The 23,898-nt window shown below is 43.5% G+C and overlaps 1 protein-coding gene across 5 annotated transcripts in view; it reads right to left on the bottom strand.

The window, feature by feature from the left end:
- Positions 1-14,183, bottom strand: part of GABRG3 (gamma-aminobutyric acid type A receptor subunit gamma3) — a 555,379-nt gene extending 541,196 nt beyond the window's left edge. For 3 of the 5 annotated variants that reach the window (XM_061626947.1, XM_061626951.1, XM_061626953.1), the window contains exons 1-2: positions 14,099-14,183; positions 3,008-3,156 (exon numbers count right to left, since the gene is read on the bottom strand). In XM_061626947.1, the coding sequence (XP_061482931.1) occupies positions 3,008-3,156; positions 14,099-14,151 (202 nt within the window). In that variant the 5' untranslated portion in view covers positions 14,152-14,183. Of the gene's footprint in view, positions 1-3,007; positions 3,157-5,777; positions 5,837-14,098 lie in introns of those variants that run through there. The other 2 variants (XM_061626949.1, XM_061626948.1) reach the window with 2 other exon arrangements.
- Positions 14,184-23,898: the final 9,715 nt, after the last annotated feature.

Genomic DNA, 23,898 nt, shown 5'->3' with positions numbered 1-23,898 from the left:
ATGGTCAGACAGCAGGTGAAGCGAAAGCTCCTTGCCTGAGGCTCTGGGGAACTGCTGCCAATCAGAATGGACAATATTGGAGTAGGCTGATCAGTGTTCAGCCTCTGCATAAAGCAGCTTCATATATCCATATGTGTAAGGAGAGCCCTGTTGTGCAGAATTACAATCTAGTAAGATGGAACCGAAATAAAGAAGGATGAAGAAATACAATGGAGGGGGAATTTGGGACGGCTAAAATGAAAAGGTAGAACTTCAACACTTACTTAATATAGAACAAACTGAATTTCAGTGTGTGTGTGGTGAGGGTTTGCAGTGGTAGAGAAAAGGCAATGAAGAATAAATCAAGGATGTAACTCTTGAGCTTGACACACCAAAACTATAGAGGAAAATTAGACCTGAAGGATTTCTTGCAGGATCAGACCAAAGATCTACCTAGTCCATCACTCATTTGCCAGCAAAATTTCCAATACTATATCTAAATCTTGCTTGTGGAACCAGTCAGTTTTTGCAGCCTGATGATACTGAGGTTGCTTGTGTGTATGCACCCAACAACAGGCCCTCTTGACTCTTGCCCTTAATGACTGATTAAAGCTAGCTGGGGGGCATGACTAGGTGGGTCCAGGGTGTGATGAACATATATTTGAATGAGGGGGTGGTGCCTGGTGCTTTGAAAGAGACAGTAGCGTGACCACTCATGAAAAAAACCCCGGACCCAATGGTATTTAAAACTACTACCCAGTCACAAATACCCTCTTTTGCAGTCCTGTTGTGGAGGTACAGTTGCAGACATTCCTGGAGGAAACCAATTATCTAGATATATTCCAATCAGGGTTCAGGAATGAATTGGTCTTGGTTATACTAATGGATTACCTTTATTGGGGGAGGGTCAGAGTCAGTGTAACCCTGTGTACCTTCTTGATTTATCATCAGCTTTGGATACCATCCTCTTGGACCATCTATGAAACATTAGCACTGGGGATGATGTTCTGCAGTGGCTCTGGTCTTATTTCCAGAAGCAGTTCCGGAACATATTATTAGATTATGTTTCTCAGGCCCCTGACTCTTGAGCTGCTGATGTGCTGCAGGGCACTATATTGTCTCCAATGCTATTTAACATCTATATGAAGTTGTTGGGAGTGGTTGTTTTTGGAGTGAGGTATCATCAGTACATTGATGATAAACAACTCTATTTCTATGTAACATCTAAATTGATAATGGCTGAACAGGCCCTTGACTAATGTCTGGATGCAGTGGTAGACTGGATGAGGGAAAATAAACTGAATCCTGGAAAGACTGAATCCTGACAAGATGGAGCATCTGTGGGTGGGTGCCTTACAGGTCTCAGAAGTCAGTAAGTTATCTGCCTTGGATGGGATCTCACTGAATTGAGGAGAAGCCCGGAGGTGCTTCTCAATCCAGCTCTGTCACTGGAGGCACAGATGTCCTCAGTGGCTAGGAGTGCCTTCGGCTGGTAAGACAGCTATAGCCATTCCTGGATCAGGATAGCTTGGCCTCAGTTATCTGTCATTGGTAACCTCAAGGCTGGATTACTGCAATGTGCTCTATGTGGGTCTACCCTTGAAATTGGTCTGGGGGCTGCCACTAGTGCAGAAAGTGATGGCTAGGTTACTTTTGGGGCTAACTATCACCAGCATATAACACCTTGTTTATGGGATTTGCACTGGCTACAAATCTGCTACCAGGCTCAAGGTTTTGGTACTAACATATAAGGCCCTATACAGCTCAGGACCAGGTTACTTGAGAGAATGCCTTATCCATTATTTACCCAGTAGATCACTACAATCTGCAAGAGAGTTTCTCCTTAAAGTCTCAAAAATACCAGAAGCCCACTCCACAGGAACTCAGAGTAGGGCTTGTTTTGTGGAACAGCATCCCTATTCAGATATATATAGCAGGCACCCACTATGTGGATGAAAAGGTATCTGCCTTAGCTGTTCATTTTGTGTTGTTTTTAACTATCTTTAGCTTTTTTTGTACCATTTTAAAAATGATTTTTAGCTGTTTTTATGGAATGGTATGGTTGTAAATCATCTTGAGGCTAACATAAAAGATGTTTAATACATTAAATCATCATCATCTCCTGGAGGGTTGGGGAATCCTTCAAAGCAGATTTTAAGGGGTCACAGAGGGCTGCTGGCAGTGAAAGAATCACCAAAAATTCCCCCTTCCCTGTTCCACTGACATATGACTTCCATCAGTGAAGTGACATCAATTGGATACCAATCATAGCTATCATGTCACATACAGCTGCAGATGTATCCTCTATGAATTTACCTAATAAAAGCTATCTACGTTAATGCCCATTATTACATCAGTGGCAGTGGATTCCATACATTAATTAATTATACAATCTGTTCTGTCCTTAACCTACTACCAATCAACTTCATTGTGTACCCAAACTGTAGTATTATAACAGAGGAATTCAAATGTTTGGTTATTAATACTCTTCTCACTATTCATAATTTTATAACTAAAAAGCACTGAAATATCTTAACTTTTCATGCAAGGGAAGATGATCTAGCCCCCTGATCATTCCAGTTGACCTTTTCTATATATTTTCTAGTTTTACATCAACATTTTCAAGATGGGGCAACCAAAGTGTACTATACAAGAATTCTAAATGCGGCCATTTGATAAAATGCATATAATTTCATTATGATACAAACAACGCAATTCTATACATGTCTACTCAGAAGTTGGTTCCGTTGAGTTCCATGGGGCTTACTCCTGCGTAAGTGTTACAGAATTTAGCTTTATTGTTTTATTTTTGTATTATTTACTGATTGTCTGGTGTCTAGAATCTAATCTATACTATAGACTGTAATTAGCCTGAACCAAAACCCAACACTGCTCTGATCTCATGCATAATGGTCACTACAAGGTTCTTCTCTGATCATGCACATTGGTTATTAAAACAAAAAATATGGACGCAGCCATCTGCAATAAGATTTATCCACTACAGAAAAATTAAAGGAAAAGCACTCACTTCCAATGTCTGGTCGCAGCTTTTTATCATAGTCTCTCAGCAACTTGTTTAACAACAGTGTCACATCAGTGTCGTGCGTTTTTGGAGACATTACCCATTTCTGATTTGTAGTGAAATCTTCAAAGTCATCCTCTTCAACCTTTCTTGAACTGCAATTGGGAAATAAGCCATATGACAGTGTCACATGAGAAAGAGCAGAATATACCTTCGATTCATAAGAACATAAGAAGAGCCTGCTGGATCAGGCCAGTGGCCCATCTAGTCCAGCATCCTGTTCTCACAGTGGCCAACCAGGTGCCTGGGGGAAGCCCGCAAGAAGGACCCGAGTGCAAGAACACTCTCCCCTCCTGAGGCTTCCGGCAACTGGTTTTCAGAAGCATGCTGCCTCTGACTAGGGTGGCAGAGCACAGCCATCCTGGCTAGTAGCCATTGATAGCCCTGTCCTCCATGAATGTGTCTAATCTTCTTTTAAAGCCATCCAAGCTGGTGGCCATTACTGCATCTTGAGGGAGCAAATTCCATAGTTTAACTTTGCGCTGAGTAAAGAAGTACTTCCTTTTGTCTGTCCTGAATCTTCCAACATTCAGCTTCTTTGAATGTCCACGAGTTCTAGTATTATGAGAGAGGGAGAAGAACTTTTCTCTATCCACTTTCTCAATGCCATGCATAATTTTATACACTTCTATCATGTCTCCTCTGACCCGCCTTTTCTCTAAACTAAAAAGCCCCAAATGCTGCAACCTTTCCTCGTAAGGGAGTCGCTCCATCCCCTTGATCATTCTGGTTGCCCTCTTCTGAACCTTTTCCAACTCTATAATATCCTTTTAGAGATGAGGCGACCAGAACTGTACACAGTATTCCAAATGCGGCCACACCATAGATTTATACAACGGCATTATGATATCGGCTGTTTTATTTTCAATACCTTTCCTAATTATTTCTAGCATGGAATTTGCCTTTTTCACAGCTGCCGCACACTGGGTCGACATTTTCATCGTGCTGTCCACTACAACCCCGAGGTCTCTCTCCTGTTCGGTCACCGCCAGTTCAGACCCCATGAGCGTATATGTGAAATTAAGATTTTTTGCTCCAATATGCATAATTTTACACTTGTTTATATTGAATTGCATTCCTCCATAATTCATTTGGGTTCACAGGGAAGCTTTCAGAGTTCTTTGTTTTTCCCATTTAAATAAAATATTTTCTCAGAGGCTATGCTAACTGCCACAGATGAAAATCTAAGTAGGGCACTCTAATGGAAAATAATTGCATAGTCTCACATCATTACTTCTCACTAGATCATGAATTTAAGGATAAATGCCACTTTTCTTCTATATCAATGTGATGCCTTATTTTATGTAGTTTTAACTTGCAGTAGCAGCCTCTGGTGGAAGAGCACCCTGCAGAACTCCCAATATTCATATCTTGCCTGGGAAGTATATGAGGAGAAGAATCAGCAATTTTACTATTTCCTGGTAATATCATCCTGTTAAAAAGTTATTATGTATTCTCAGCATTTGAGTTTTGTTATTTAATTCAACATAAGGGTATGAAAATAAGAAACTTGAACACCATGGTCTTGGATCCTAAGATAAGTTAACTGAAGGAAGTTCATGAAAGGAAAGTTACCAGCCACCTCCTCCTCCTTGCAGAATGTGTGCCCCCCCCAGCCTCTCCAAAGAGCTGGGGGGAGTCTTCCTGGACAACATGGAATGAGGCATCAGGTAGCAATGTCCCTCTCAGTGATGGCTGGTGGTTCCGTGTCAGTGGAGCAGTGGAATCTGCTCCAGGTTTTAGTCCAAACTTTCAAGGAGCTGTCTGAGGTGTTCAGAACCTTGGATAACTCCTTGAAAGTTCAGACTGAAACCTGGAGTGGATTCCACTGTCCCATTGACATGGAGCCACTAGCCACCACTGTTCGCTCTCATGAACTTCCTTCACTTAACTCATCTTAGGAACCAAATCTGATTTTGAGTGCTCTCCCCTCCTCCAGCAGCCCCTTCTACCCATCCTACATTGATCAGAAGGTTTCCCTCCGCCCCCTGTCCTATCTTGTAGTGTAGGGAGTTCTTTTGGGGGGGGGGTAGAATAAACAGCACTGGATTGGACAGAGAAAGAGTCTGACTAGATGCAAGGCATTTTTGTGTGCTGAAAACATGATGAATCTTACTCCTATTTGACACATACAAGAACTCTATATATGTACATATGGAGAAATAAATGAAAGCATTCCCAGATACCAGCTTAAATGTGTAGATGAGCCCTCAGAGTGAAGATGAAAAATAATGTTTTGCATATATGCTTTTCTCCTGTATATCCAAGGCACTTGGCACAATGAGACAGCCAGTGGTGTCTGGTGGCTATTAGGACTGGTAGGGCGGAAGGCAGGGAGGCCAACAGTAGGCAGAGCTAGAGCCAATGACAAATGGACCCAACCAATTCTAGTTTTGATTGTCTCCATCCTCCCCCCTGCTGAGTCTGCTCCCTTTCTCCCTCTTCAACTTTAAATTTCTAAGACGTCTTGTATTTTCTCTCTCTCAAATGCTGACGCCTATGAGTTGTCAAGGTACATTAAATTGAATATTTTCTTTCTGTGATTAGCTATGAAAGGGTACAAAGCAAATTCAGTCTGTATTCAGCTGCAGTCAGTGCAACTCCACTGCATGCACAGTAGACCTGGGTAGATTACTGAATCCATTTCCCCTGTGGCAGATTTCTCTGCAGTAAACCTACAACCAAACCTGAGTCCCATGCTGCTCCAACTACATACCTGCATCTTACTGGTTTTCAGTACATGCCAACTTTATTATCCAGGAAGAGGAGACAAAGTACATAGGAAGTTATCTTAAGTTACTTGGGTCATCTGGGGTAGTCAACATGGTATCCTCTAGAAGTTGTTGGGTTATAACTGCCATTGTCCCTGACCATTGACCATGCTGGTTGGGCTGATGGGAGTTGTAGTCCAGCAACAATTGGAAGGCATCACATTGGCTATCCTGGTCTACACTGAAAAGCAGCAGCTTGTTGGTCTTTCAGACAGGAGACTTTTCGCAGCCCTACCTGGGGATGCCAAGGAAGAAATCTGGAACACAGAAACATAGGAAGCTGTTTTATACCAAGTCAGGCCGGTGGTCCATCTAACTCAGTATTTTCTATACAAACTGACAGCCACTGTTCAAGATTGAGACAGGAGTCTTCTCTGGCCCTACCTGGACACACTGGTCCAGGACCTTCTGCATGCAAAGTAGATGCTCTGCCACTGAGATGTGCCCCTTTCCCATACAAAGCATGCACTTTACCACTAGGCTACAATCCTTTCCCAAGTCCCCAATGATTTTCCCAAGTACTGGGCAGTTGTCAGCCAACCTGCTCCCTACACCATCGCTCAATGGCATAGCACACATAAGGTCCAAGATTCATTCCCCAGCATTTCTAGGTAGGGATGGGGATGGATATTTGCCTGAAATTCTGGAGATCAGGGGTGTAGTCATCCAGGGTTGGGGGGATCACAGACCCCTTACTTTTTGGGGAGCAGGCTCCCAGCCAGGTCCCTATGTATGAGCCAACCATCATGACAGGGAAGCATGTTAGCCACTGAGAAGAGTCAATTGAAGCCAATCAGAATGAAAGGAAGTGTGTCAGCCACTCAGAAGACTCTTCATCTTCATTGGCTCTTAGGGATGTCTGTTGTAATGGAGTGTGGACTCAGGGGCAGCAGGGAGAACAAGGAAATGAGGGAAAGTAGAAAGGAAAAGTGACCCTGAGGGTGCGTGGCTGTGACTAACATGAAGGGATCCTGCACTTCTGAATTTACTGCTACACTACTGCTAGAGAGATGCTGTCAGTAGACAATATGGAGCTCAACGGACCTCTGCTCTGATTTGGTATAAGATTGTTTCCTATGTTATTCTCTGTTATCCTGTGTATTTTCAATGGGTTCAAGAAATGAAAGGGAACTCTGTGAATTTATCCTGTGTATAACTGGCTTTTCCATACTCCTGATGGAACAAACAGGTAAAGAAACTTTTAAAAAACAGCAAATGCACACAAGAGAGAAATGATACTCTGGGATGCCCTTTTGTGTAAGACTGAGTACATGTAGGTGAAATAAATGTACGCTCTTCTCCCCCCCCCCTTTTTTTTTTTACCTTTTCTCTGTATCTTAAAGTCCTTGGAGCAGGAACACCTTCCTTTTTCTGCAACTTTAACTCTGGATCTCTAGAATCCACCACTGCCAAATGGTTTTGTACATGGTGAATGGAAACAGGTAGATAAAGCAAATTATGATGGCCAGAGGCATTGCTACAAATGAGTTCTTGGGAAATACGCCCCAAATATTTTCCTAAGTGCCCTGAGCATTTTGGGGTAGATCATAAATTCAGATGATATTGAATTGGGGGGTGACTGGTTTACTGGGTAGGTAAGATATTGATTTGGGGAAATACATTGATTTAAGATTATCTTGTCCAGATGATTTGAAGGGTAATGAATGAGTGGGGGGTAGTTAATAGAGGGTAAATGAATTGAAGAGGAACTAATTTGGAGTGGAGCATTGAGGGGTGCAACTTAACTGAAGACTCTATTTGGGGTTATTTGGATAGGGAAACAATTGGCCTGCCTTCTCTGCCATTACAATTCTAAATTTGCATCTACACATATACATTTGCACATGCAAATTCGTGTCTATAGGAATAAGCCTCAAATCTTTATAAATTCTGAGCAGTGCCCCTGAGTACTGTAAAAAGAACTGATCGGAAACTAACAATGAACATGCCTCTGAGGCGGCCAAACAGTGTTTTGGAGAAAAGAAAGTGAAGCATGGCTCTATCTATATTCATGTCAAACATTTCACTTTAAAAATAATAAAAAAGGCTATGAACAGTTACCAGATTACATGTGGGTGGGTGAGATTAGGAAGAGAGTTAACTCTGCATGCATATATGTTATTGATTTTAGGAGGGAAGAAAAAGACTTATTTTTCTGTAAAGAGAAGCTTCTGATTGTATTGACATTATTTTCATGGAAAATTGAATGACTTAATAGAAATTGCCCACTGGGAAATGTATTTGAGTTTAATCGTGAAAGTGTTTACTATGCAGACAACACAATGGCCCTGTATTGAGAGGAGTGTTTCTTCTAGGGCTTCCTTACAGCCCTTACTTGAAGGCATGAAAGCCCTCACATCATTCATCTGATCCCCAGATTGCCAACCCTCATTGCTGGCTTCCTGCAGTGTTGGTCACGCTCAGTCCACATAGCTGGCAAGATGCTCTTTGTACATATCAGGGCTGAGCCAAGATGCTGTGTGGAATACTAATCCTGAAACTGTCCCAAAATGTTATCAATGAAATTTTTCACCGAACCATCTTGAGTAATGGGATGAAAGGATGGATCATCTTATGGATCGTAACTAACTAGATACAGAACAGGAAGCACATTGTAGGAGTTAATGGATAGCTTTGATTGCGAGCTGTGGAATCCCCTACAATCTGTATTGGGAAGAACCAGTGTTATTTAATGTGTTCATAAATTATCTGGAGTCAGATGTGAGCAGTGGGGTGAGCAGTGGTGGCTGGTGCCCATTAGAACTGGTGGGGTGACAGATAGGGAGCCCAAACAGTAGGTGGAACCAGAGCCAGTAATAGGGAAGCCAACCAATTTTTGTTTTGTTCCCATCTTCTTCTGTGTTGACTTCTACAAAGGCAACACTAAGACTAAAAAACTGGTAGTCACTCCACCACCCCTGGACTGGCTGTAAGATGGCAAGCTGGTTTGGCTGGCTGAGGGCAGACAGAGGTTGCCCTATTTGCCAGAATGCAGCAGCCTCCACCGGAGGTGACCAAATCTGTGGATGATACCAGATTACTCAAGAGATCAAATTCCCAAGCAGACTGTGAAGAACTCTAAAAGACCTGTCCAGACTGGGTAAATGAACAACAAAACTGCAAATGAGATTCAATGTAAGTGGAAAGTGATACACATTAAAGCGGGAAATTCTACTACACTATACACTGATGCGATCTGAAATGGCTGCAATAAACCAGGAAAGAGATCTGAGGACTGTGATGGAAAGAGTTCAATGAAATCCTCAACTCAGTGCATCAGCGGCGAGAGAGGCAAATTCCATTTCAAGGATTATTGGGAAAGAAATTGAAAAGAAAGGGACTAATACCATCCTGCCTGGATATAAATTGATGGCCACTTTTTGAATGCTGTGTACAATTCTGGTCACCTCATCTTAAAAAGGATGTCATGGGTGGGAAAAGTGCAGAAAAGGACAAGCAAAATGAGACCAAGGAGACAGAGCTGCTTCTCTACAAGAAAAGGCAACAGTGATGGGAGCTCTTTAGTTGAGGGGGGGAACATGAGAAAGGGAGGACACAGTAGAGATTTATAAAGTTATACATGGTGTGCTAAAAAAAATGGACATGCAGGAGCTGTTCTGTCATAATACTAGAACTCAGCCCTTCCTCCAAATACATTGACTAGCAGTAGGTTGGGGACAGACCAAAGGAACTCTTCTTCACACAATACACAATGAGAATTCATTGCCGCAAAAATATGGCGACGCATGTTGGCTTAGATAACTTGGGAGGTAGACAAGTTCATGGGCATGGGACAAGTCCATAGCCAAATTACCAATGGTCAAAGGCAAGACATCTCTGACTTTCAGTTGCTGGAGAGAGTTGTTGTCTTCATATGGGCTTTTGGGAAGCAGGGTGCTTGACTAGATTCAGTGGGCCTCTTGTGTTATGAATGAGCTGGGGCCTGGGATTATTGTGTGTGCACATGCATGCACGTATGTGCGCACATGTGCATTCTGGTGAAACTTAGGCCCAGACAGATTTTGTTTTTGTTTGTTCTTATGTGCCTTCAAGATGATTATGATTTATGGCGAACCTATGAATCAAGCGACAAAAATCTGGGGTGAGACAGGCAGAATGGAATGGAGACCATGGGGGGGGGAGAGAATCCTGTTTTATTTGTGTATTTCCACTCCTATTAAATACCCAATCAAGTGTGGAGAAAGCATGTGGCATGCCCTGATTGTTGGAAGTACAACAGCAGGGATCATTCAGTTAGTAACCTAAGAGGTTAAATCTGTTTTCAGTTAGCCAGTTAACCAAAAGGGGGAGGGGTGGAGGTCAAAATAGTGTGATCCTTACCGAGGTAAGTTATACTGTGACTGGCTGTGTAGATCTGAGGGAATTTTCCTCTGTATGTTTAGTTGTTGAATATCTTCCTGACTTATGGAAGACAAAACCCCTCTGTTTATTTCTCCTCAAGTTATACCCTGTTCTTGTTCAGTTTCCCTTAGTAAAGGATTTCCTTACTCTCTGGACTCCATCTGCTTTATTCATGCCACTCTGCTAACACTGATCAGTCTCCGGTGTTATCTAGAATCAGGTCTCTCTTAGCAGGAGATTCAGACTTTTCTTTATGATGTAGTGGAAGGTAAATGCTATATTACACCTGACTTGGGAGATCCTTGATCAGAATTTCCTGTTGTGTTTTTAAAAACAAACAACAACTTTAAAGCAGCTGCATAGGGCTTCCAATATGACGAGAAAAATGGTGTTGGGAGATCTGGTGTTTCATCTCACACACACACCCTGCTGATCTAAATCACCTTTCTGAAGTTGCTATTTGCCTCACTGAGTAAAAGGTACTTGTATGGTGTCTAGGATTTCCTCTTGAAAGGTAAATAGCAGCTTTTGGAGGAGAGGAGTGCAATTTAGATTTGGTGGGCAACCATGAGAGGAAAGGATTCCCCCAGGGCCGTTTCCGCAGTCAAATTCACAGCCCAACATGACTGCTGCTTTGAAGGAGAAAAGAAAAACATGGGAGATTTTCATTGCTGATCTCATGTGTCTGTTAAGTTGAGCCGAAAGTGATAAACAACGTGTGTGTGTGTGTGTGTGTGTGTACGTGTGTGTGTGTGTGTGTGAGAGAGAGAGAGAGAGATGCCTGTGCATGACAAACAATGGTCAGCCAAAGATTAAGGTAACTGAGAATGTTGATCAAATTAATTCCTGGTGCCAAGGAATTTAAGTTACTTTGTTTTTTGGGGGAAATGTACAGAACGCAGAGAGCACATACTTTGCATGCAGGCGGCCTGGCATCTTCAGTTCAAACAGAGAGATGGGGAGCCTGTAGCCTTCCAAATGCTGTTGGACTCCACCTCCCATCAGCCCCAGCCAGTGTGGCCAAAGGTCAGGGGTGATGGGAGCTGGAGTGCAACAACAACCAGAGGGCCACCGGTTTCCCCGACCTTGAGTTCAAAGGATACCTGCAAAGCTGGGGAAAACCTATCCCTGCCTGAGACTCTGAGAGAGCTACTGCCAGCAAGAGTAGACAGCACTGGGCCGAAGGACCAGTAATCTGGCTCAGTATAAGGGAGCTTCATGGTTCACTGATGGTGCTATATAAAATCATTCCCTCTGGCAGCTGTACAGTGCATACAGAGCCATTCCTGCCCACCATGTCACCATGGTGGGTTGTGTGGCTGGATCACTGCAGAGGTGCTCTTTTGCATACGATGACACAGCTCTTCCCCATACAGTAAGTGGGGCAATATTCATTCACACTGCTTTTCCACCACTGCTGGCACAACCACAACAGGGTTTGCATTTCACCAGTGGCTGTTGGGCACTGTTAAGGAAGGAACAGCCCTAGCACAGCAAGCACTGGTGCATGCAGAAGGGTCCCATAGCCAGGTAGGCCTGGAGAAAAACCCTGCCACAGCCCCCCTGAGAGGAGCAGCCAGTCAGTATAGACAATACTGAGGTAAGATGGGCCAGTGGTCTCCCGCAGTAAAAGGCAGCTTCCTAAATCAGATGGTAGAAGCTGTGAGATCTGATCATCCTTGTGAGTATTCCAGAAGAAGTCATATGGAAAAGAAAGTGTTGGATGGATCTGGGACTGAGCAACTACTTTGTTTCTCTTCCAGCACTAATTAAGGGTTGGATGAGGGCTGCTTTTTCAAATACTCCACGGTCTCATTCCCCCCCAAAAAGGGATTATGGGAGTACATCAACACTTTCCCCCCACCCTCCAAGCAATTCAATAATATCACAGTGCATCGGCGAGATGGGATAGGCTAGAAAGGGTGGAAATGAACAAAACAAAATGTTCATTAAAGCAATTAAAGCAACGAGTCAATCAAATGATTTTAAATAAATAGATGTGCATAGAATGAGGGTAGGTGCCGTTTGGAACGAGCGACAAAGTATTGTGGTGCCTTAAAGACTAAACTCATTTTACTATGGCATAGCCTTTCATTGATTGGAGCCCACCAGTACCACCTCATCACAAGCCTTGAAGCCTTTAAGGCAGGAATTGGGACTCTGTGGCTCTCCAGATGCTGTTGGGCTCCAACTTCCCTCAGTCGCAGGCACTATAGCCAATGGTCAGGGATGGCGGGAGTTGTAGTCCAACAACCACGGAAGGGCCTCAGGTTCCACACCCCTGCTTTAAGATGCCACAAGATTTGTGTTGGTTTTGCTGCCCCAGACCGACAGGGATTCCGCTCTAAAAGTTCTTCTCTTGAAGAGGCATCCCTCCCTGTATGATCGTGATAGGGGAATGCCTCTTTTAAGCTGCCCCACCTTCTGCAGTTTTTGCAAGTGGTGCTACATTTCAAAAAAAATCATTACTTTTAAAAAGGTGTTGTCCAGTTAATCAGGGCTGCCTTTTTAGTTGGATGAAAAGGTTTTTAATCCGATTCATTGTTTAAAGGCTGCAAGGAGCATAACTGCCTTGATCGGGGACAATTTAGAGGGGAAACAGGAGTTACCTGGCGTTATGTGTGTGGATACCATAGAAATGAAATCGTTCTCATGCTACAGTTACCAAGAAAGGAAAACCGAATATTCTTTGCGCGGTGAGTTCCCAGTAATGTGGTGCAACTGCAACATTCTGCAATGTTGATCAATATTCTGCTTGTTAATTGTAGTTTAGCAGTGAGCGGTGGAATTATTTCTGTGATGAGGAGAGGGGTGGAAGAGAAGGGGAGAATGGAATCCTAAGGAAACTGAGCCATGTCAAGAGTCTCAAAGAAATCAAGATCTGAATTACCAGGGTGGCATTTCATTGACATGCAGTGAGGTTTCCAGAACGGATTGTGACATGAGTATTAAGGCATTATCGTAACCCGGTATAATCGTATTATCAAAGGAACCCGTCTCTCCTGGTAGTCCCCTGCAACAAGGTATTTAGACAATCGCTTCGATCCGCCCAAAGAAATGAGCGTCGCAAGACAGTCCAAATCGGTTGCGGAAAAACAAAAGCGGCTTAATAAAGCGAGTCGTCTGTGCAACTGGTTTTTCTCAGTTTGATCAATTTCGTTCTGTTCGGCCGGACGGGTCCTTTTACTTGCAAGTCTAAAGATTAGACTTCCCAGTATTCGCCTGCCCCATCTTGACAGTGGCAAGACCACAAAAAGATCCTCGAGTTAACGTCATTCCCGGCAGCAAACCGCAGACCAGTGTCTTGTTCAAGAGGATACCGCTCTAGACTCAAAGACCGCTGGGAGAATCTCACCCCCCGACACAGCCGGCTTTTGACAGTCAGGGCGATTGTCATAAACCTAGCTTTGCGAGGGAGGCTCTCTTTAGATTCCCCCCAAACCGAAGCGAAGTCAAGAGGAAACTTTTCTGCCAAGCCGGAGGAAGATGCATTCCCGCGAAGGAGAGCGGAGAGCTTTGAAGTTCCCTGAAAGCAACTCCAGAGCAGATCAAAACGACGACGGATTTCTCGAGCCCTGAAAACTGCAAGCCTAGGAAAGGAGAAGGGGCGGGACGCTGAGTGTATGTGTGTGTGTGGGAGCAACCTCTGAGCTCCAGTCAATTACAAAGTGACGGCGCGGCTGTGACTAGCTCTCCGCTAGTCAATTTCACTCTGCGGCGACCCGGATGGGGCATAATAGGGCAGCGGAGCAGAACTGGGGGAAACAGACCCCAAAACTGTTGTCATCATAATGTTGTCTTTGGCAGCCCGTTTTCTTTTTTGGACACAGACATTCCAAGGAAGCCGGGGGTGGGGGAGAGGGGGAGAAATAATCAGGCTAGAAACGCACCAAGTGAAACTTACCAGGCTTGGAATACAGACAGGAGGAAGAAACCCACCAGAAGCTTAGCTGACATGATCCGAGCCGCCGAGCTAAACGAGGGAAGAAAGTGCAGCAGCCCTGGGGGCGGGGGGAGGTTGCAGGAGATATTCACGCAAAAGTGGAGAGGGGAGAGAACTGGGCGGCGGGGGGTAGGGGAGGGCGGAGGAAGCAAACCACGAATCTTCTGTTTTCCTTCTCTCGGTGGTGGACGTTCCTTACTCCCAGTTCTGTGTGCCGCAAGACATAATCCTGTTTTTCGTACACCTCTCCCAAAGGGACACCCCTCCCCGCAGGGCGAGCTTTCCCGATCCAGCGGGGAGTCAGGATCCGAAGGGTCTGACAGGTGGTCCAAGATGCTCCACAGCCCTTCTTGCGTTCCCCCTCCCCTCCCCCACTCTCTCGATCTCCCAGCGACAATCGTCTGAGATAATCAAGCAAGCTGGCGGCGGTCCTCCGAGTCGCCTTAGCAAGCCATGCGCCTCGACTCGTGGGGACACGTCCGAGAAGGAGGAGGAAGCACCTGCAGGAAGCACATCAGGCGCTGCTGGGCAGGAGGAAAGCTCCGATCCCCAGAGTGGGATGCTTACTCCAGACCTGGAGCCGCCGCACTCCGGGCGCTGGGTCTCCGAGGGAGGAGGGCTGCGCAGGGTCCCCTCACCATGGGCGAAGCGCCTCCTGGGTCCCCTTGGCCAGACAACAGGTAACTCTCTTGTTCTCGAGGAGCTGAAGCTAGTAGGAGCCCAGATCGCGCCTCCCCACCCTTCTCTTCCTTTAGGATCGGGGCACTCCAGAAGAAGGAAGTGGGGGTTAAACCTCAGGGTAATTGGAGAGGGGACATTAATTTCTCCCCGGCTTGACTGGGCAGTAGCAGCTGCTGTCGGAGTCAGCGCCGCCTGCGCTTCTCTGGGAGGCTGCTCTGTTTGGCTGGCTCCTCGCAAGGCAACCCGCGTTGACAGTTTTTGAGGAGCGAGCCAACCTCAGCCTTGTCAACATTGCCTTGGATGTCCTTGCATGAGCCGGGAGGGCTCTGCCAGCTGCAGGAATGGCAAGGCGAACGGCGATCGGAAGGGCGGCCGGCCAGATCCCCTTTGGCAAGACTTGGCAGCGTGGGATAGGCGAGGAGGAGGAGGAGGAGGACCTGAATCAGACTCTGGCGGGCAAAGCAGGAACCTCGCTTGATCTTGAGACGAGTAAACACAAGCGCCGTTGCCATCTATCCGCCCACTGCTTTATCCAAAATAGATTGGGGTGTGTGTGTTTCATTAATATTCAAGGCTGTGGCTACCCATCTACCTTTCGATGAGAAGGGCTTAGGCGACTCCACCAGGTTTGAGTTTGTAGTCCGTATGGAACTAGTATTTCTCTTTTTAAAGAGAACGAGTATTTTCTCTCTCTCTTCTCCCCCCCCCCTTCCCAACAACAACCAAAGGATAAAAATTCTTTTGCTCTCTGAGCAAGGCCGATCCTATTCTCCTTTAGCAACAATCGGACCTCGCCCCCCACCCCCGCCAGTTCACAACAGGAGGTGACTATTCTCTCGAGTTAACTGTACTGAGGCCGTTGTTGACAGGTTGTTGGGCCTGACTCTGTGAGAACCAGCCCTGTCCTCCACAGCCCGGGGTAGCTTTGGACAAATTATTTCTGTTCAGTTACCTAAAAGAGATTAGTAGTCAGTAGCCACCGACTCCCAACATGTTCTGCATCACTAAAATCACCTCACCCTATTCACCTTTGTTCCTCCTGTAACGTCTCTCTGCTTTGCTGTCAGGGTAAGTGACAAAAGCACCCTGGTCTCCTGAAAGTTATTCAGTTATACAGTACTATATTACACTTCAATCATGGGTCAATCAAGTCCTATGGAAATCAATGTTTATTGTTAAGTTAATGGTGGCTAACTTGTCCCAATTACTTACATGGGATTTAATGTAGACTCATATGGCCTGCTGGGCCCACACAGGACAATGAGGCCCTAGGAAGCTGTGGTAATAGAACCAGCTGTGCCATTCAGACAGTCTGCAGACCAGTAGTGTAGTGGCAAATTCAGAAGTGCAGGGTCCCTTCATGACAGTCACAGCCATACCACTCCCTCTTTTTTTCTGCTCGATTGAAAATGAGCTTTTTATTAATGTCTTGTGCCATAACAGCAGGCCTCCCTATGAGACAATAAGAAAGTGGAGAATGTTAGCTACTGAAAAGAGTCTTCTCGGTGGTTGACTCACCGTTCACTCTGATTGCTTCCAATCAGCAAGAGAGCAAAAGCAAGCATGTTACAAGACTCTTCTCAAGGGCTAACACACTTTCACGCTGATTGGGTTCTAGGATGCTGGAGGCATAAGGACCCTGCTGGTATCCCAAAAAAGTAAGGAGGCTAAGACCCCTGAGGTCCTGGATGACTACACTCCTGCTGCAGAGACTGAATATTATTTTGAATGTTCCCTTGTGTAAAACTTCCTGCAAACAGAAATTGACCACACTTTAGAGACAAAGATGCTAGTCCAGTTCTTTGCCTGCTGTACTTGTTTTCTATTTATAGGGAATTTTTGATGCAGGTTCCTGCAGTCCATTTTACCACCTCACTGTGCTTCTTGTGTAGATCAGCATAACTTTAATTGGATCAGGACAATCAAGCAGTTTGAGCACTTTCAGGGAGTGACATCAATGAGATAGGATTCTCTGCCTCCTTTTTAAAAATGGTTTTGCTTGCTGTTACTGTAAACTATCATAAATATTTGAAAATAAGACTGAGAGAGAGGGGGGGGGGGAGAGAGAGAGAGAGAGAGTTGGATACCTGGCAAAAATAAGGCATTTATTGTTCATCAGTTCATGTTACGACCACTAGACCAGAGAGAAGTGTGAGTTAAAGTGAAACCATACAGCCTTAAAACTGATAAAAAATAATTTAAACATGAGATGTATACAAACAAAGAGATTAAAAAATGTGCACATGTAAAATCACATGCTACTGATTGTATACTGTTTCAGTTTTTTAAAGGTATGTATCTTAAAATGTTGTAACCCACCCTGGAACCTCACAGTGAAAGGCGGGTGGTGGTGGTTGTTATGTGCCTTCAAGTCGATTATGACTTATGGCGACCCTATGAATCAGTGACCTCCAAGAGCATCTGTCATGAGCCACCCTATTCAGATATTTTAAGTTCAGGTCTGTGGCTTCCGTTATGGAATCAACCCATCTCTTGTTTGGCCTTCCTCTTTTTCCCAGCATTATTGTCTTTTATTTTCTAGTGAATCATGTCTTCTCATGATGTGTCCAAAGTATGATAACCTCAGTTTCATCATTTTAGCTTCTAGTGACAGTTCTGGTTTAATTTGTTCTAACACCCAATTATTTGTCTTTTTTGCAGTCTATGGTATGCACAAAGCTCTCCTCCAACACCACATTTCAAATGAGTTCATTTTTCTCTTATCCGCTTTTTTCACTGTCCAACTTTCACATCCATACATAGAGATCAGGAATACCATGGTCTGAATGATCCTGACTTTAGTGTTCAGTGACACATCTTTGCATTTGAGGACCTTTTCTGGTGCTCTCATAGCTGCCCTCCCCAGTCCTAGCCTTCTTCTGATTTCTTGACATTTGTCTCCATTTTGGTTAATGACTGTGCCAAGGTATTGATAATCCTTGACAAGTTCAGTGTCCTCATTGTCAACTGTAAAGTTACATAAATCTTTTGTTCTCATTACTTTAGTCTTTTTGATGGTCAGCTGTAGTCCTGCTTTTGTGCTTTTCTCTTTAACTTTCATCAACATTCATTTCAAATCATTACTGGTTTCTGATAGTAGTATGGTTTTGTCTGCATATCTTAAATTATGTTTTTACACCTCCTTCATCTTGGTCCAATCTTGCTTTCCATATGATATGTTCTGTGTATATTTATTTATTGTACCACTTATATACCGCCCCATAGCCGAAGCTCTCTGGGAGGTTTACAGTAACTAAAAACATTAAAACAAATACAATTTAAAACATCTTTTAAAAACAATTTAAAACACTATTTAAACATTTAAAACAATATAAAACACATGCTAAAATGCCTGGGAGAAGAGGAAAGTCTTGACCTGGCACCAAAAAGATAACAGTGTTGGCGCCAGGATAAACAAACAGGGTAATAAGATGCACCACACCCTTTCCGATGGGGAACCAATAGGCTTCTCCATATTCTGTCCTTACAGTAGTCTCTTGTCCAGAATATAGGTTGTGTATCAGGACAATCAGATGCTGTGGCACCTCCATTTCCTTTAAAGCATTCCATAGTTTTTCATGATCTACACAGTCAAAGGCTTTGCTGTAATCTATAAAGCACAGGGTGATTTTCTTCTGAAATTCCTTAGTCCGTTCCATTATCCAATGTATGTTTATGATATGATCTCTGGTGCCTCTTCCCTTTCTAAATCCAGCTTGGACGTCTGCAATTTCTCGCTCCATATATGGTAAGGGCCTTTGTTGTAGAATCTTGAGCATTACTTTACTTTGCATGAGATATTAAGGCAATAGTTCAATAATTACTGCATTCCCTGGGATCCCCTTTCTTTGGAATTGGGATGTATATGGAACGCTTCCAGTCTGTGGGCCATTGTTTTATTTTCCATATTTCTTGACTAATTTTTGTCAAAATTTGGACAGATTCAGTCTCAGTAGCTTGTAGCAACTCTGTAGGTATGCCATCTGTTCCTGGTGATTTGTTTCTTCCAAGTATTTTAAGAACATCTTTCACTTCACATTCTAAAATTTCTGGTTCTTCATCATACAGTTCCTCTGTGAATGAATCTGTCATCCCCGGCATCTCTTTTATAGAGTTCTTCTGTGTATTGCTTCCATCTTCCTTTTATTTCATCTTGGTCAGTCAGTATGTTCCCCTATTAATTATTCAACATCCCTACTCTTGGTTTAAATTTCCCTTTAATTTCTCTAATCTTTAGGAATAGGGCTCTTGTTCTACCCTTTTTGTTGTCCTCTGTATTGTTGCATTTAGGGTTCTGACCATGTTTCTATCTCCTTTTGCTTTTGCTCTCCTTCTCTCTTTAACCATTTTAAGAGTTTCTTCAGTCATCCATTGAGGTTTTTCTCTCTTTTTAACTAGAGGTATTGTCTTTTTAATCTTATCTGATAACGTCTCTGACTTTACTCCATAGTTCTTCTGGCTCTTTGTCAACTAAATTTTAAAGCCTCAAATTTGTTCCTTATTTGAACTTTATATTCTTCTGGGATGTTATTTAAATTATATTTTGGCATTATGATTGCTTTGGTGTTCTTCTTTAGCTTTGCTCTGATTTTCGATACAACTAGTTCATGATCTATACCGTAGTCTGCTCCTGGTCTTGTTTTCGCAGAAAGTATGGACTTCTCCATCTTCTGCTACCAATTATGAAATCAATTTGATTCCTATATTGACCATTTGGTGATGTCCACATGTATAGTTGTCTTTTCAGTTGCTCAAAAATGTGTTTGCAAGAAACAAATTATTGGCTTCACAGAATTCGATCTCCTAAGCCCCATTTTCCCACTATTTCTAGTTCTCTGTTCCCTGCGTTTGCATTCCAGTCCCCCATGATTATCAGCACATCTTGTTTTGGTGTGTGATCAATTTATTCCTGTACTTCTTCGTAAAACTTCTCCAGCTTCTCTTCTTCTGCATTTGCCGTTGGAGCATAGATTTGATTCTTATATTGACCATTTGATGATGTCCACATGTACAGTCATCTTTTCAGTTGCTCAAAAAATGTGTTCGCAAGAAACAAATTATTGGCTTCACAGAATTCAATGTCTTTCTCCTGCTTCATTTCCGTCTCCTAACCCCATTTCCCCACAATTCCTAGTTCTTTTCTGTTCCCCACTTTTGCATTCCAGTCCCCCATGATTATCAGCACATCTTGTTTTGATGTATGATCTATTTTCTCCTGTACTTTTGCGTAAAATCTCTCCAATTCATCTTCTTCTGTGTTTGCCATTGGAGCATAGACTTGGATAATGGTTATGTTAATAGGTTTCCCATTTAATCTCATTGATATCACTCACTCAGACCTTGCGTTGTAGCTCCTAATTACTTTTGCTACATCACTTCTCACTATTAAAACAATCCCATTTCTTCTTAATTTCTCATTTCCTACATAAATTATTTTGTAGTTGCCTGATTGAAAATGTCCGATTCCCATCCATTTTAATTCATTCACGCCAAGTATTGTAATGTTGATATGTTCCATTACTTGCTTGACAATTTCTAACTTTCCCTGGTTCATGCTTCTCACATTTCATGTTCCTATTGTATGCATTGTACAACTCCGGAGTCTCCTTTCGCATCTGTGCGCATCAGCCTCTGGGCTCCCTTTTGGCTTTGACCCAGCTGCGTCATTAGTCACAGTGCTACTCGTACTTGTCCTTTGTTCTTCCCCAGTAGCTCGGTGAGTGCCTTCTGACCTGGGGGTCTCATCTTCCAGCACTATCTGGTGTTGCATTTTGGATACTCTATTCATAGGGTTTTTGTGGTAAGAGGTATTCAGAGATAGTTTACCATTGCCTTCCTCTGAGTTTGGATGCATCTTAGTCTGGTGTCTCAGTTTTGACCATTCTGCCATGGGTGCCCCTGCTACGAGTCTAGTCTCTTGGCCTAGACTCCTGACGGCATTGCTGTCAGCTTCTTCAACACTCTCAAACCCCCTCACCACGTTAAGGTGTGCATCCTAAAGGGGGAATGGTGGGTAATTTATAACAACAACCACAACAATAACAAAAATAATATGTTTATTAGAAGCAACTCAAAACCAGAAATCAGAGTGCAAGGTTTAGTTTTACAGAACTCTTTCTTAGGCTTCATTGGAATATTGCATTTTAGATTTTGTAACTCACCCTGGGACCTGTTGGTGAAGGGCAGGCAAACAACAACAACAACAATGTATACTGCTGTCCACAAAAACCATATAGCTGTTTACATAATAAAATTAATACCTTAACAAGCAAACAAGTTCACAAATACAATTAAAATCCACAAAACAACACATATAATCTGTAAACCGCCCAGAGAGCTTCGGCTATAGGGCAGTATATAAATGTAATAAATAAATAAATAAATAAATATAATCAGCCTTCAAAATACAGCAATTGATAGAGACAAATCATATTATCATATATCAACAGATGCAGTACTACTTTGCCCACACTATCACAGAGCCCCAAAGCCCAAGATAACATGTATGTTTTAAGCTGGCATCAAAAGTGAGTCACTGTTGACACCTGTTGCACCTCCAGAGGCAGAGAAGGCCCTATTCTAGGTCACTGTCCTGAAGGCATCACCCAACGGTGAGTCCACAAGAAGGGCTCCCTCTGCAGTTATCAGGTGCTGGGCTGGCACATATGGGAAGAGGTACCCGTGCACGTGTTTGGGCCCCAAAGCAATTAGGACCTTATGTAGTAATGTTAACACCTTAAATTGGGCCTCAAAGCAAAGAGGCAACTAGTGCAGGTATAATATAATCAATCTTATTGTGCCATTCAGTAAACCAGTGGCAGTATTCTGCACTAGCTGCAACCTCTGGACCAATTTCAAGGGCAGCCCCACATAAAGTGCATTACAGTAGTCAAGACATGAGGTTACCAGGGCATGGATCACTGTGGCAAGGCTGTCCCCATCCAAGAATGGCCACAGCTGGTGAACCATCAGGGCCTCTAGTCACAGTGTTGGATCCAGAAGCATCTGCTCCTTCAAAGGGAGTGCAATCCCATCCAAAACAGGCTCTCTCCCTACTTCCTGGACATGGGAACCAGCAACCTGCAACACCTCTGTATTTCTGGAATTCATTTCAGTTTACAGTCATTATTTCTAACACTGATATAAGATTTGTTTATTTATTAAATTTGTATCCTGCTTTTACACCAAATGGTGCTCAAGGAAGTTAACAATATAATAATAAATTACAATAAAGCAGCAATAGAATAAAAGACATAAAATCAAATCAATGAAAGCATCAATAAAATCAATAAAGAAACCAGTGAAAGCCAATAGCAACATATGTACAGATCACTTTAAGGGCCAAAGGCCTGACCAAAAAAAAAAATGTATGACTGCTGGTGGAAGGTCATCAGAGACAGGACAAGCCAGGCTTCCCTTGCCAAGGAGTTCTATGGTCTGGTAGCAGCCACCAAGATATCTTTTGCTTGAGTTCCCACCAAATGTGCTTCAGATATTGGCAGGTCAGACAGAAGGGGCCTCATCCAATGAGCATGACTTGCATTTTTGCACCTCAGAGGTTGATGGACATTCTCAAAAGCAGAGTAATATGTGCTCATTCATATATCTTGGGCTGCAATCCTAAAATCTCTGGAAGGTCTTCTCAGGGGGTCATAGGATGTTTTGGATCTCCCTTTCTGAGAGCAAGGGGGAGAGAGGCTCACCCTTGGAAAGGGAGATCCAGCTTTGTGAGGCCTGTTCTGCTACAGTGGAACCCTCAGTGGGCATTGCTTCACTAACATCAGTAAAGGCAAAAGGGGGCATTCAGGAGAAGCAATGAAGGCTGGTGTCTCAGTGTCAGTGACCCTGTGGAATCTACTCTGGGGTTTTCCAGGAGATGTCCATGGTGCTAAAACCTATTTGCAGCAACTTGGACACCTCCTGGGAAAACCCTGAATAGAGTCCACTGTCCCACTTACATGGAGCCATCAGCCTCCACTGGGGAGAAGATGTGGATCCATAGCCTTCCCTCCACCATGTCCCCAAACTGGGGAAAAACATATGCCTGGAAACACATATATTTTCCCTGCCATTGCAAATAATTAGAAATCTTTTTAAAAAAAAATAAAATTAAGGCCTGTGGGGTGGGGACAAACAAAAGTCTCGTTACATTCTCCCTTCTACCCTGCCACCATGCATCCAGTTTTGGACATTTCTGAACCCACTGCTAGGATTGCTCTGATTCTGCTTGTTGGGTGGTGGTGAGAAATGATGTTAAAGTCTGCAGCTTAAGTTGAAATGGAGTCCTTAAACCTCTGCTTCCATGTAGGAGGCTATTCCCATGGTTACATTTCCTCACTCCAGTTCATGCAAATTAATAATTACCTGCTGTAAAAGCTACATTTGTCTGTTGACAGAAGGGGAATCTAATTCAAACACAGAAGTTCCTACTGTTGGAGGGTTCTTATTCTTACTCCTTTTCAGGGCTATGACCAATATGCTTCATGCTAATTTGCTACTGTGAAAGTTTGTTGGAATGAAGCATGGACTTCTGCATTGCCTAGATAAGCTGCCTGGATGGTCACTGCCTTGTTCTGGAATGATAACTACTGTATATGTCAGGTGTGGGACTGAGGGAAAGGAAGCTGCGTGATTCACAGTTTGGTTGCCAAAGGAAGGCGTTTGGTAGCTTTGCATGACAAATGGTTTTCCAAATAGCAGAGTCCCCCATGATGGACGTCTGGGTCCTAAACAAGAAATGAGGTGGAAAACATAAGGAAGAGGAACCAGCTAGAGAAGGGGATGGGGAACCTGTGGCTCTCCAGATGTTGTTGGCCTGCAACTTCCATTAGCCCTGGCTAATGGCCATGCTGGCAGTGGCTGACGGGAGTTGGAGTCCAGTGACATCTAGAGGGTCCCTGTTTTAACTGAAGGTCCTAGTGACTGAATCTGGGACCATGCGAAGGATGTGTTGTCTACTGGGCTGTAATTTTTTAAAAATTAACAAACTCCTTGCCACAAGCAGCTTGCAATCTACATTAATTTGATCAATGTTCTCAGCTACTGTACTTTTTGGTTAGCCAATCTGATGCCCTACTGTG

The sequence above is a fragment of the Rhineura floridana genome, chromosome 5, assembly GCF_030035675.1.
Source record: "Rhineura floridana isolate rRhiFlo1 chromosome 5, rRhiFlo1.hap2, whole genome shotgun sequence".
In the NCBI taxonomy this organism is placed as follows: domain Eukaryota; kingdom Metazoa; phylum Chordata; class Lepidosauria; order Squamata; family Rhineuridae; genus Rhineura; species Rhineura floridana.
Note: the sequence above shows the minus strand (reverse complement) of the source record. Positions and strands in the feature narration are given on the sequence as shown.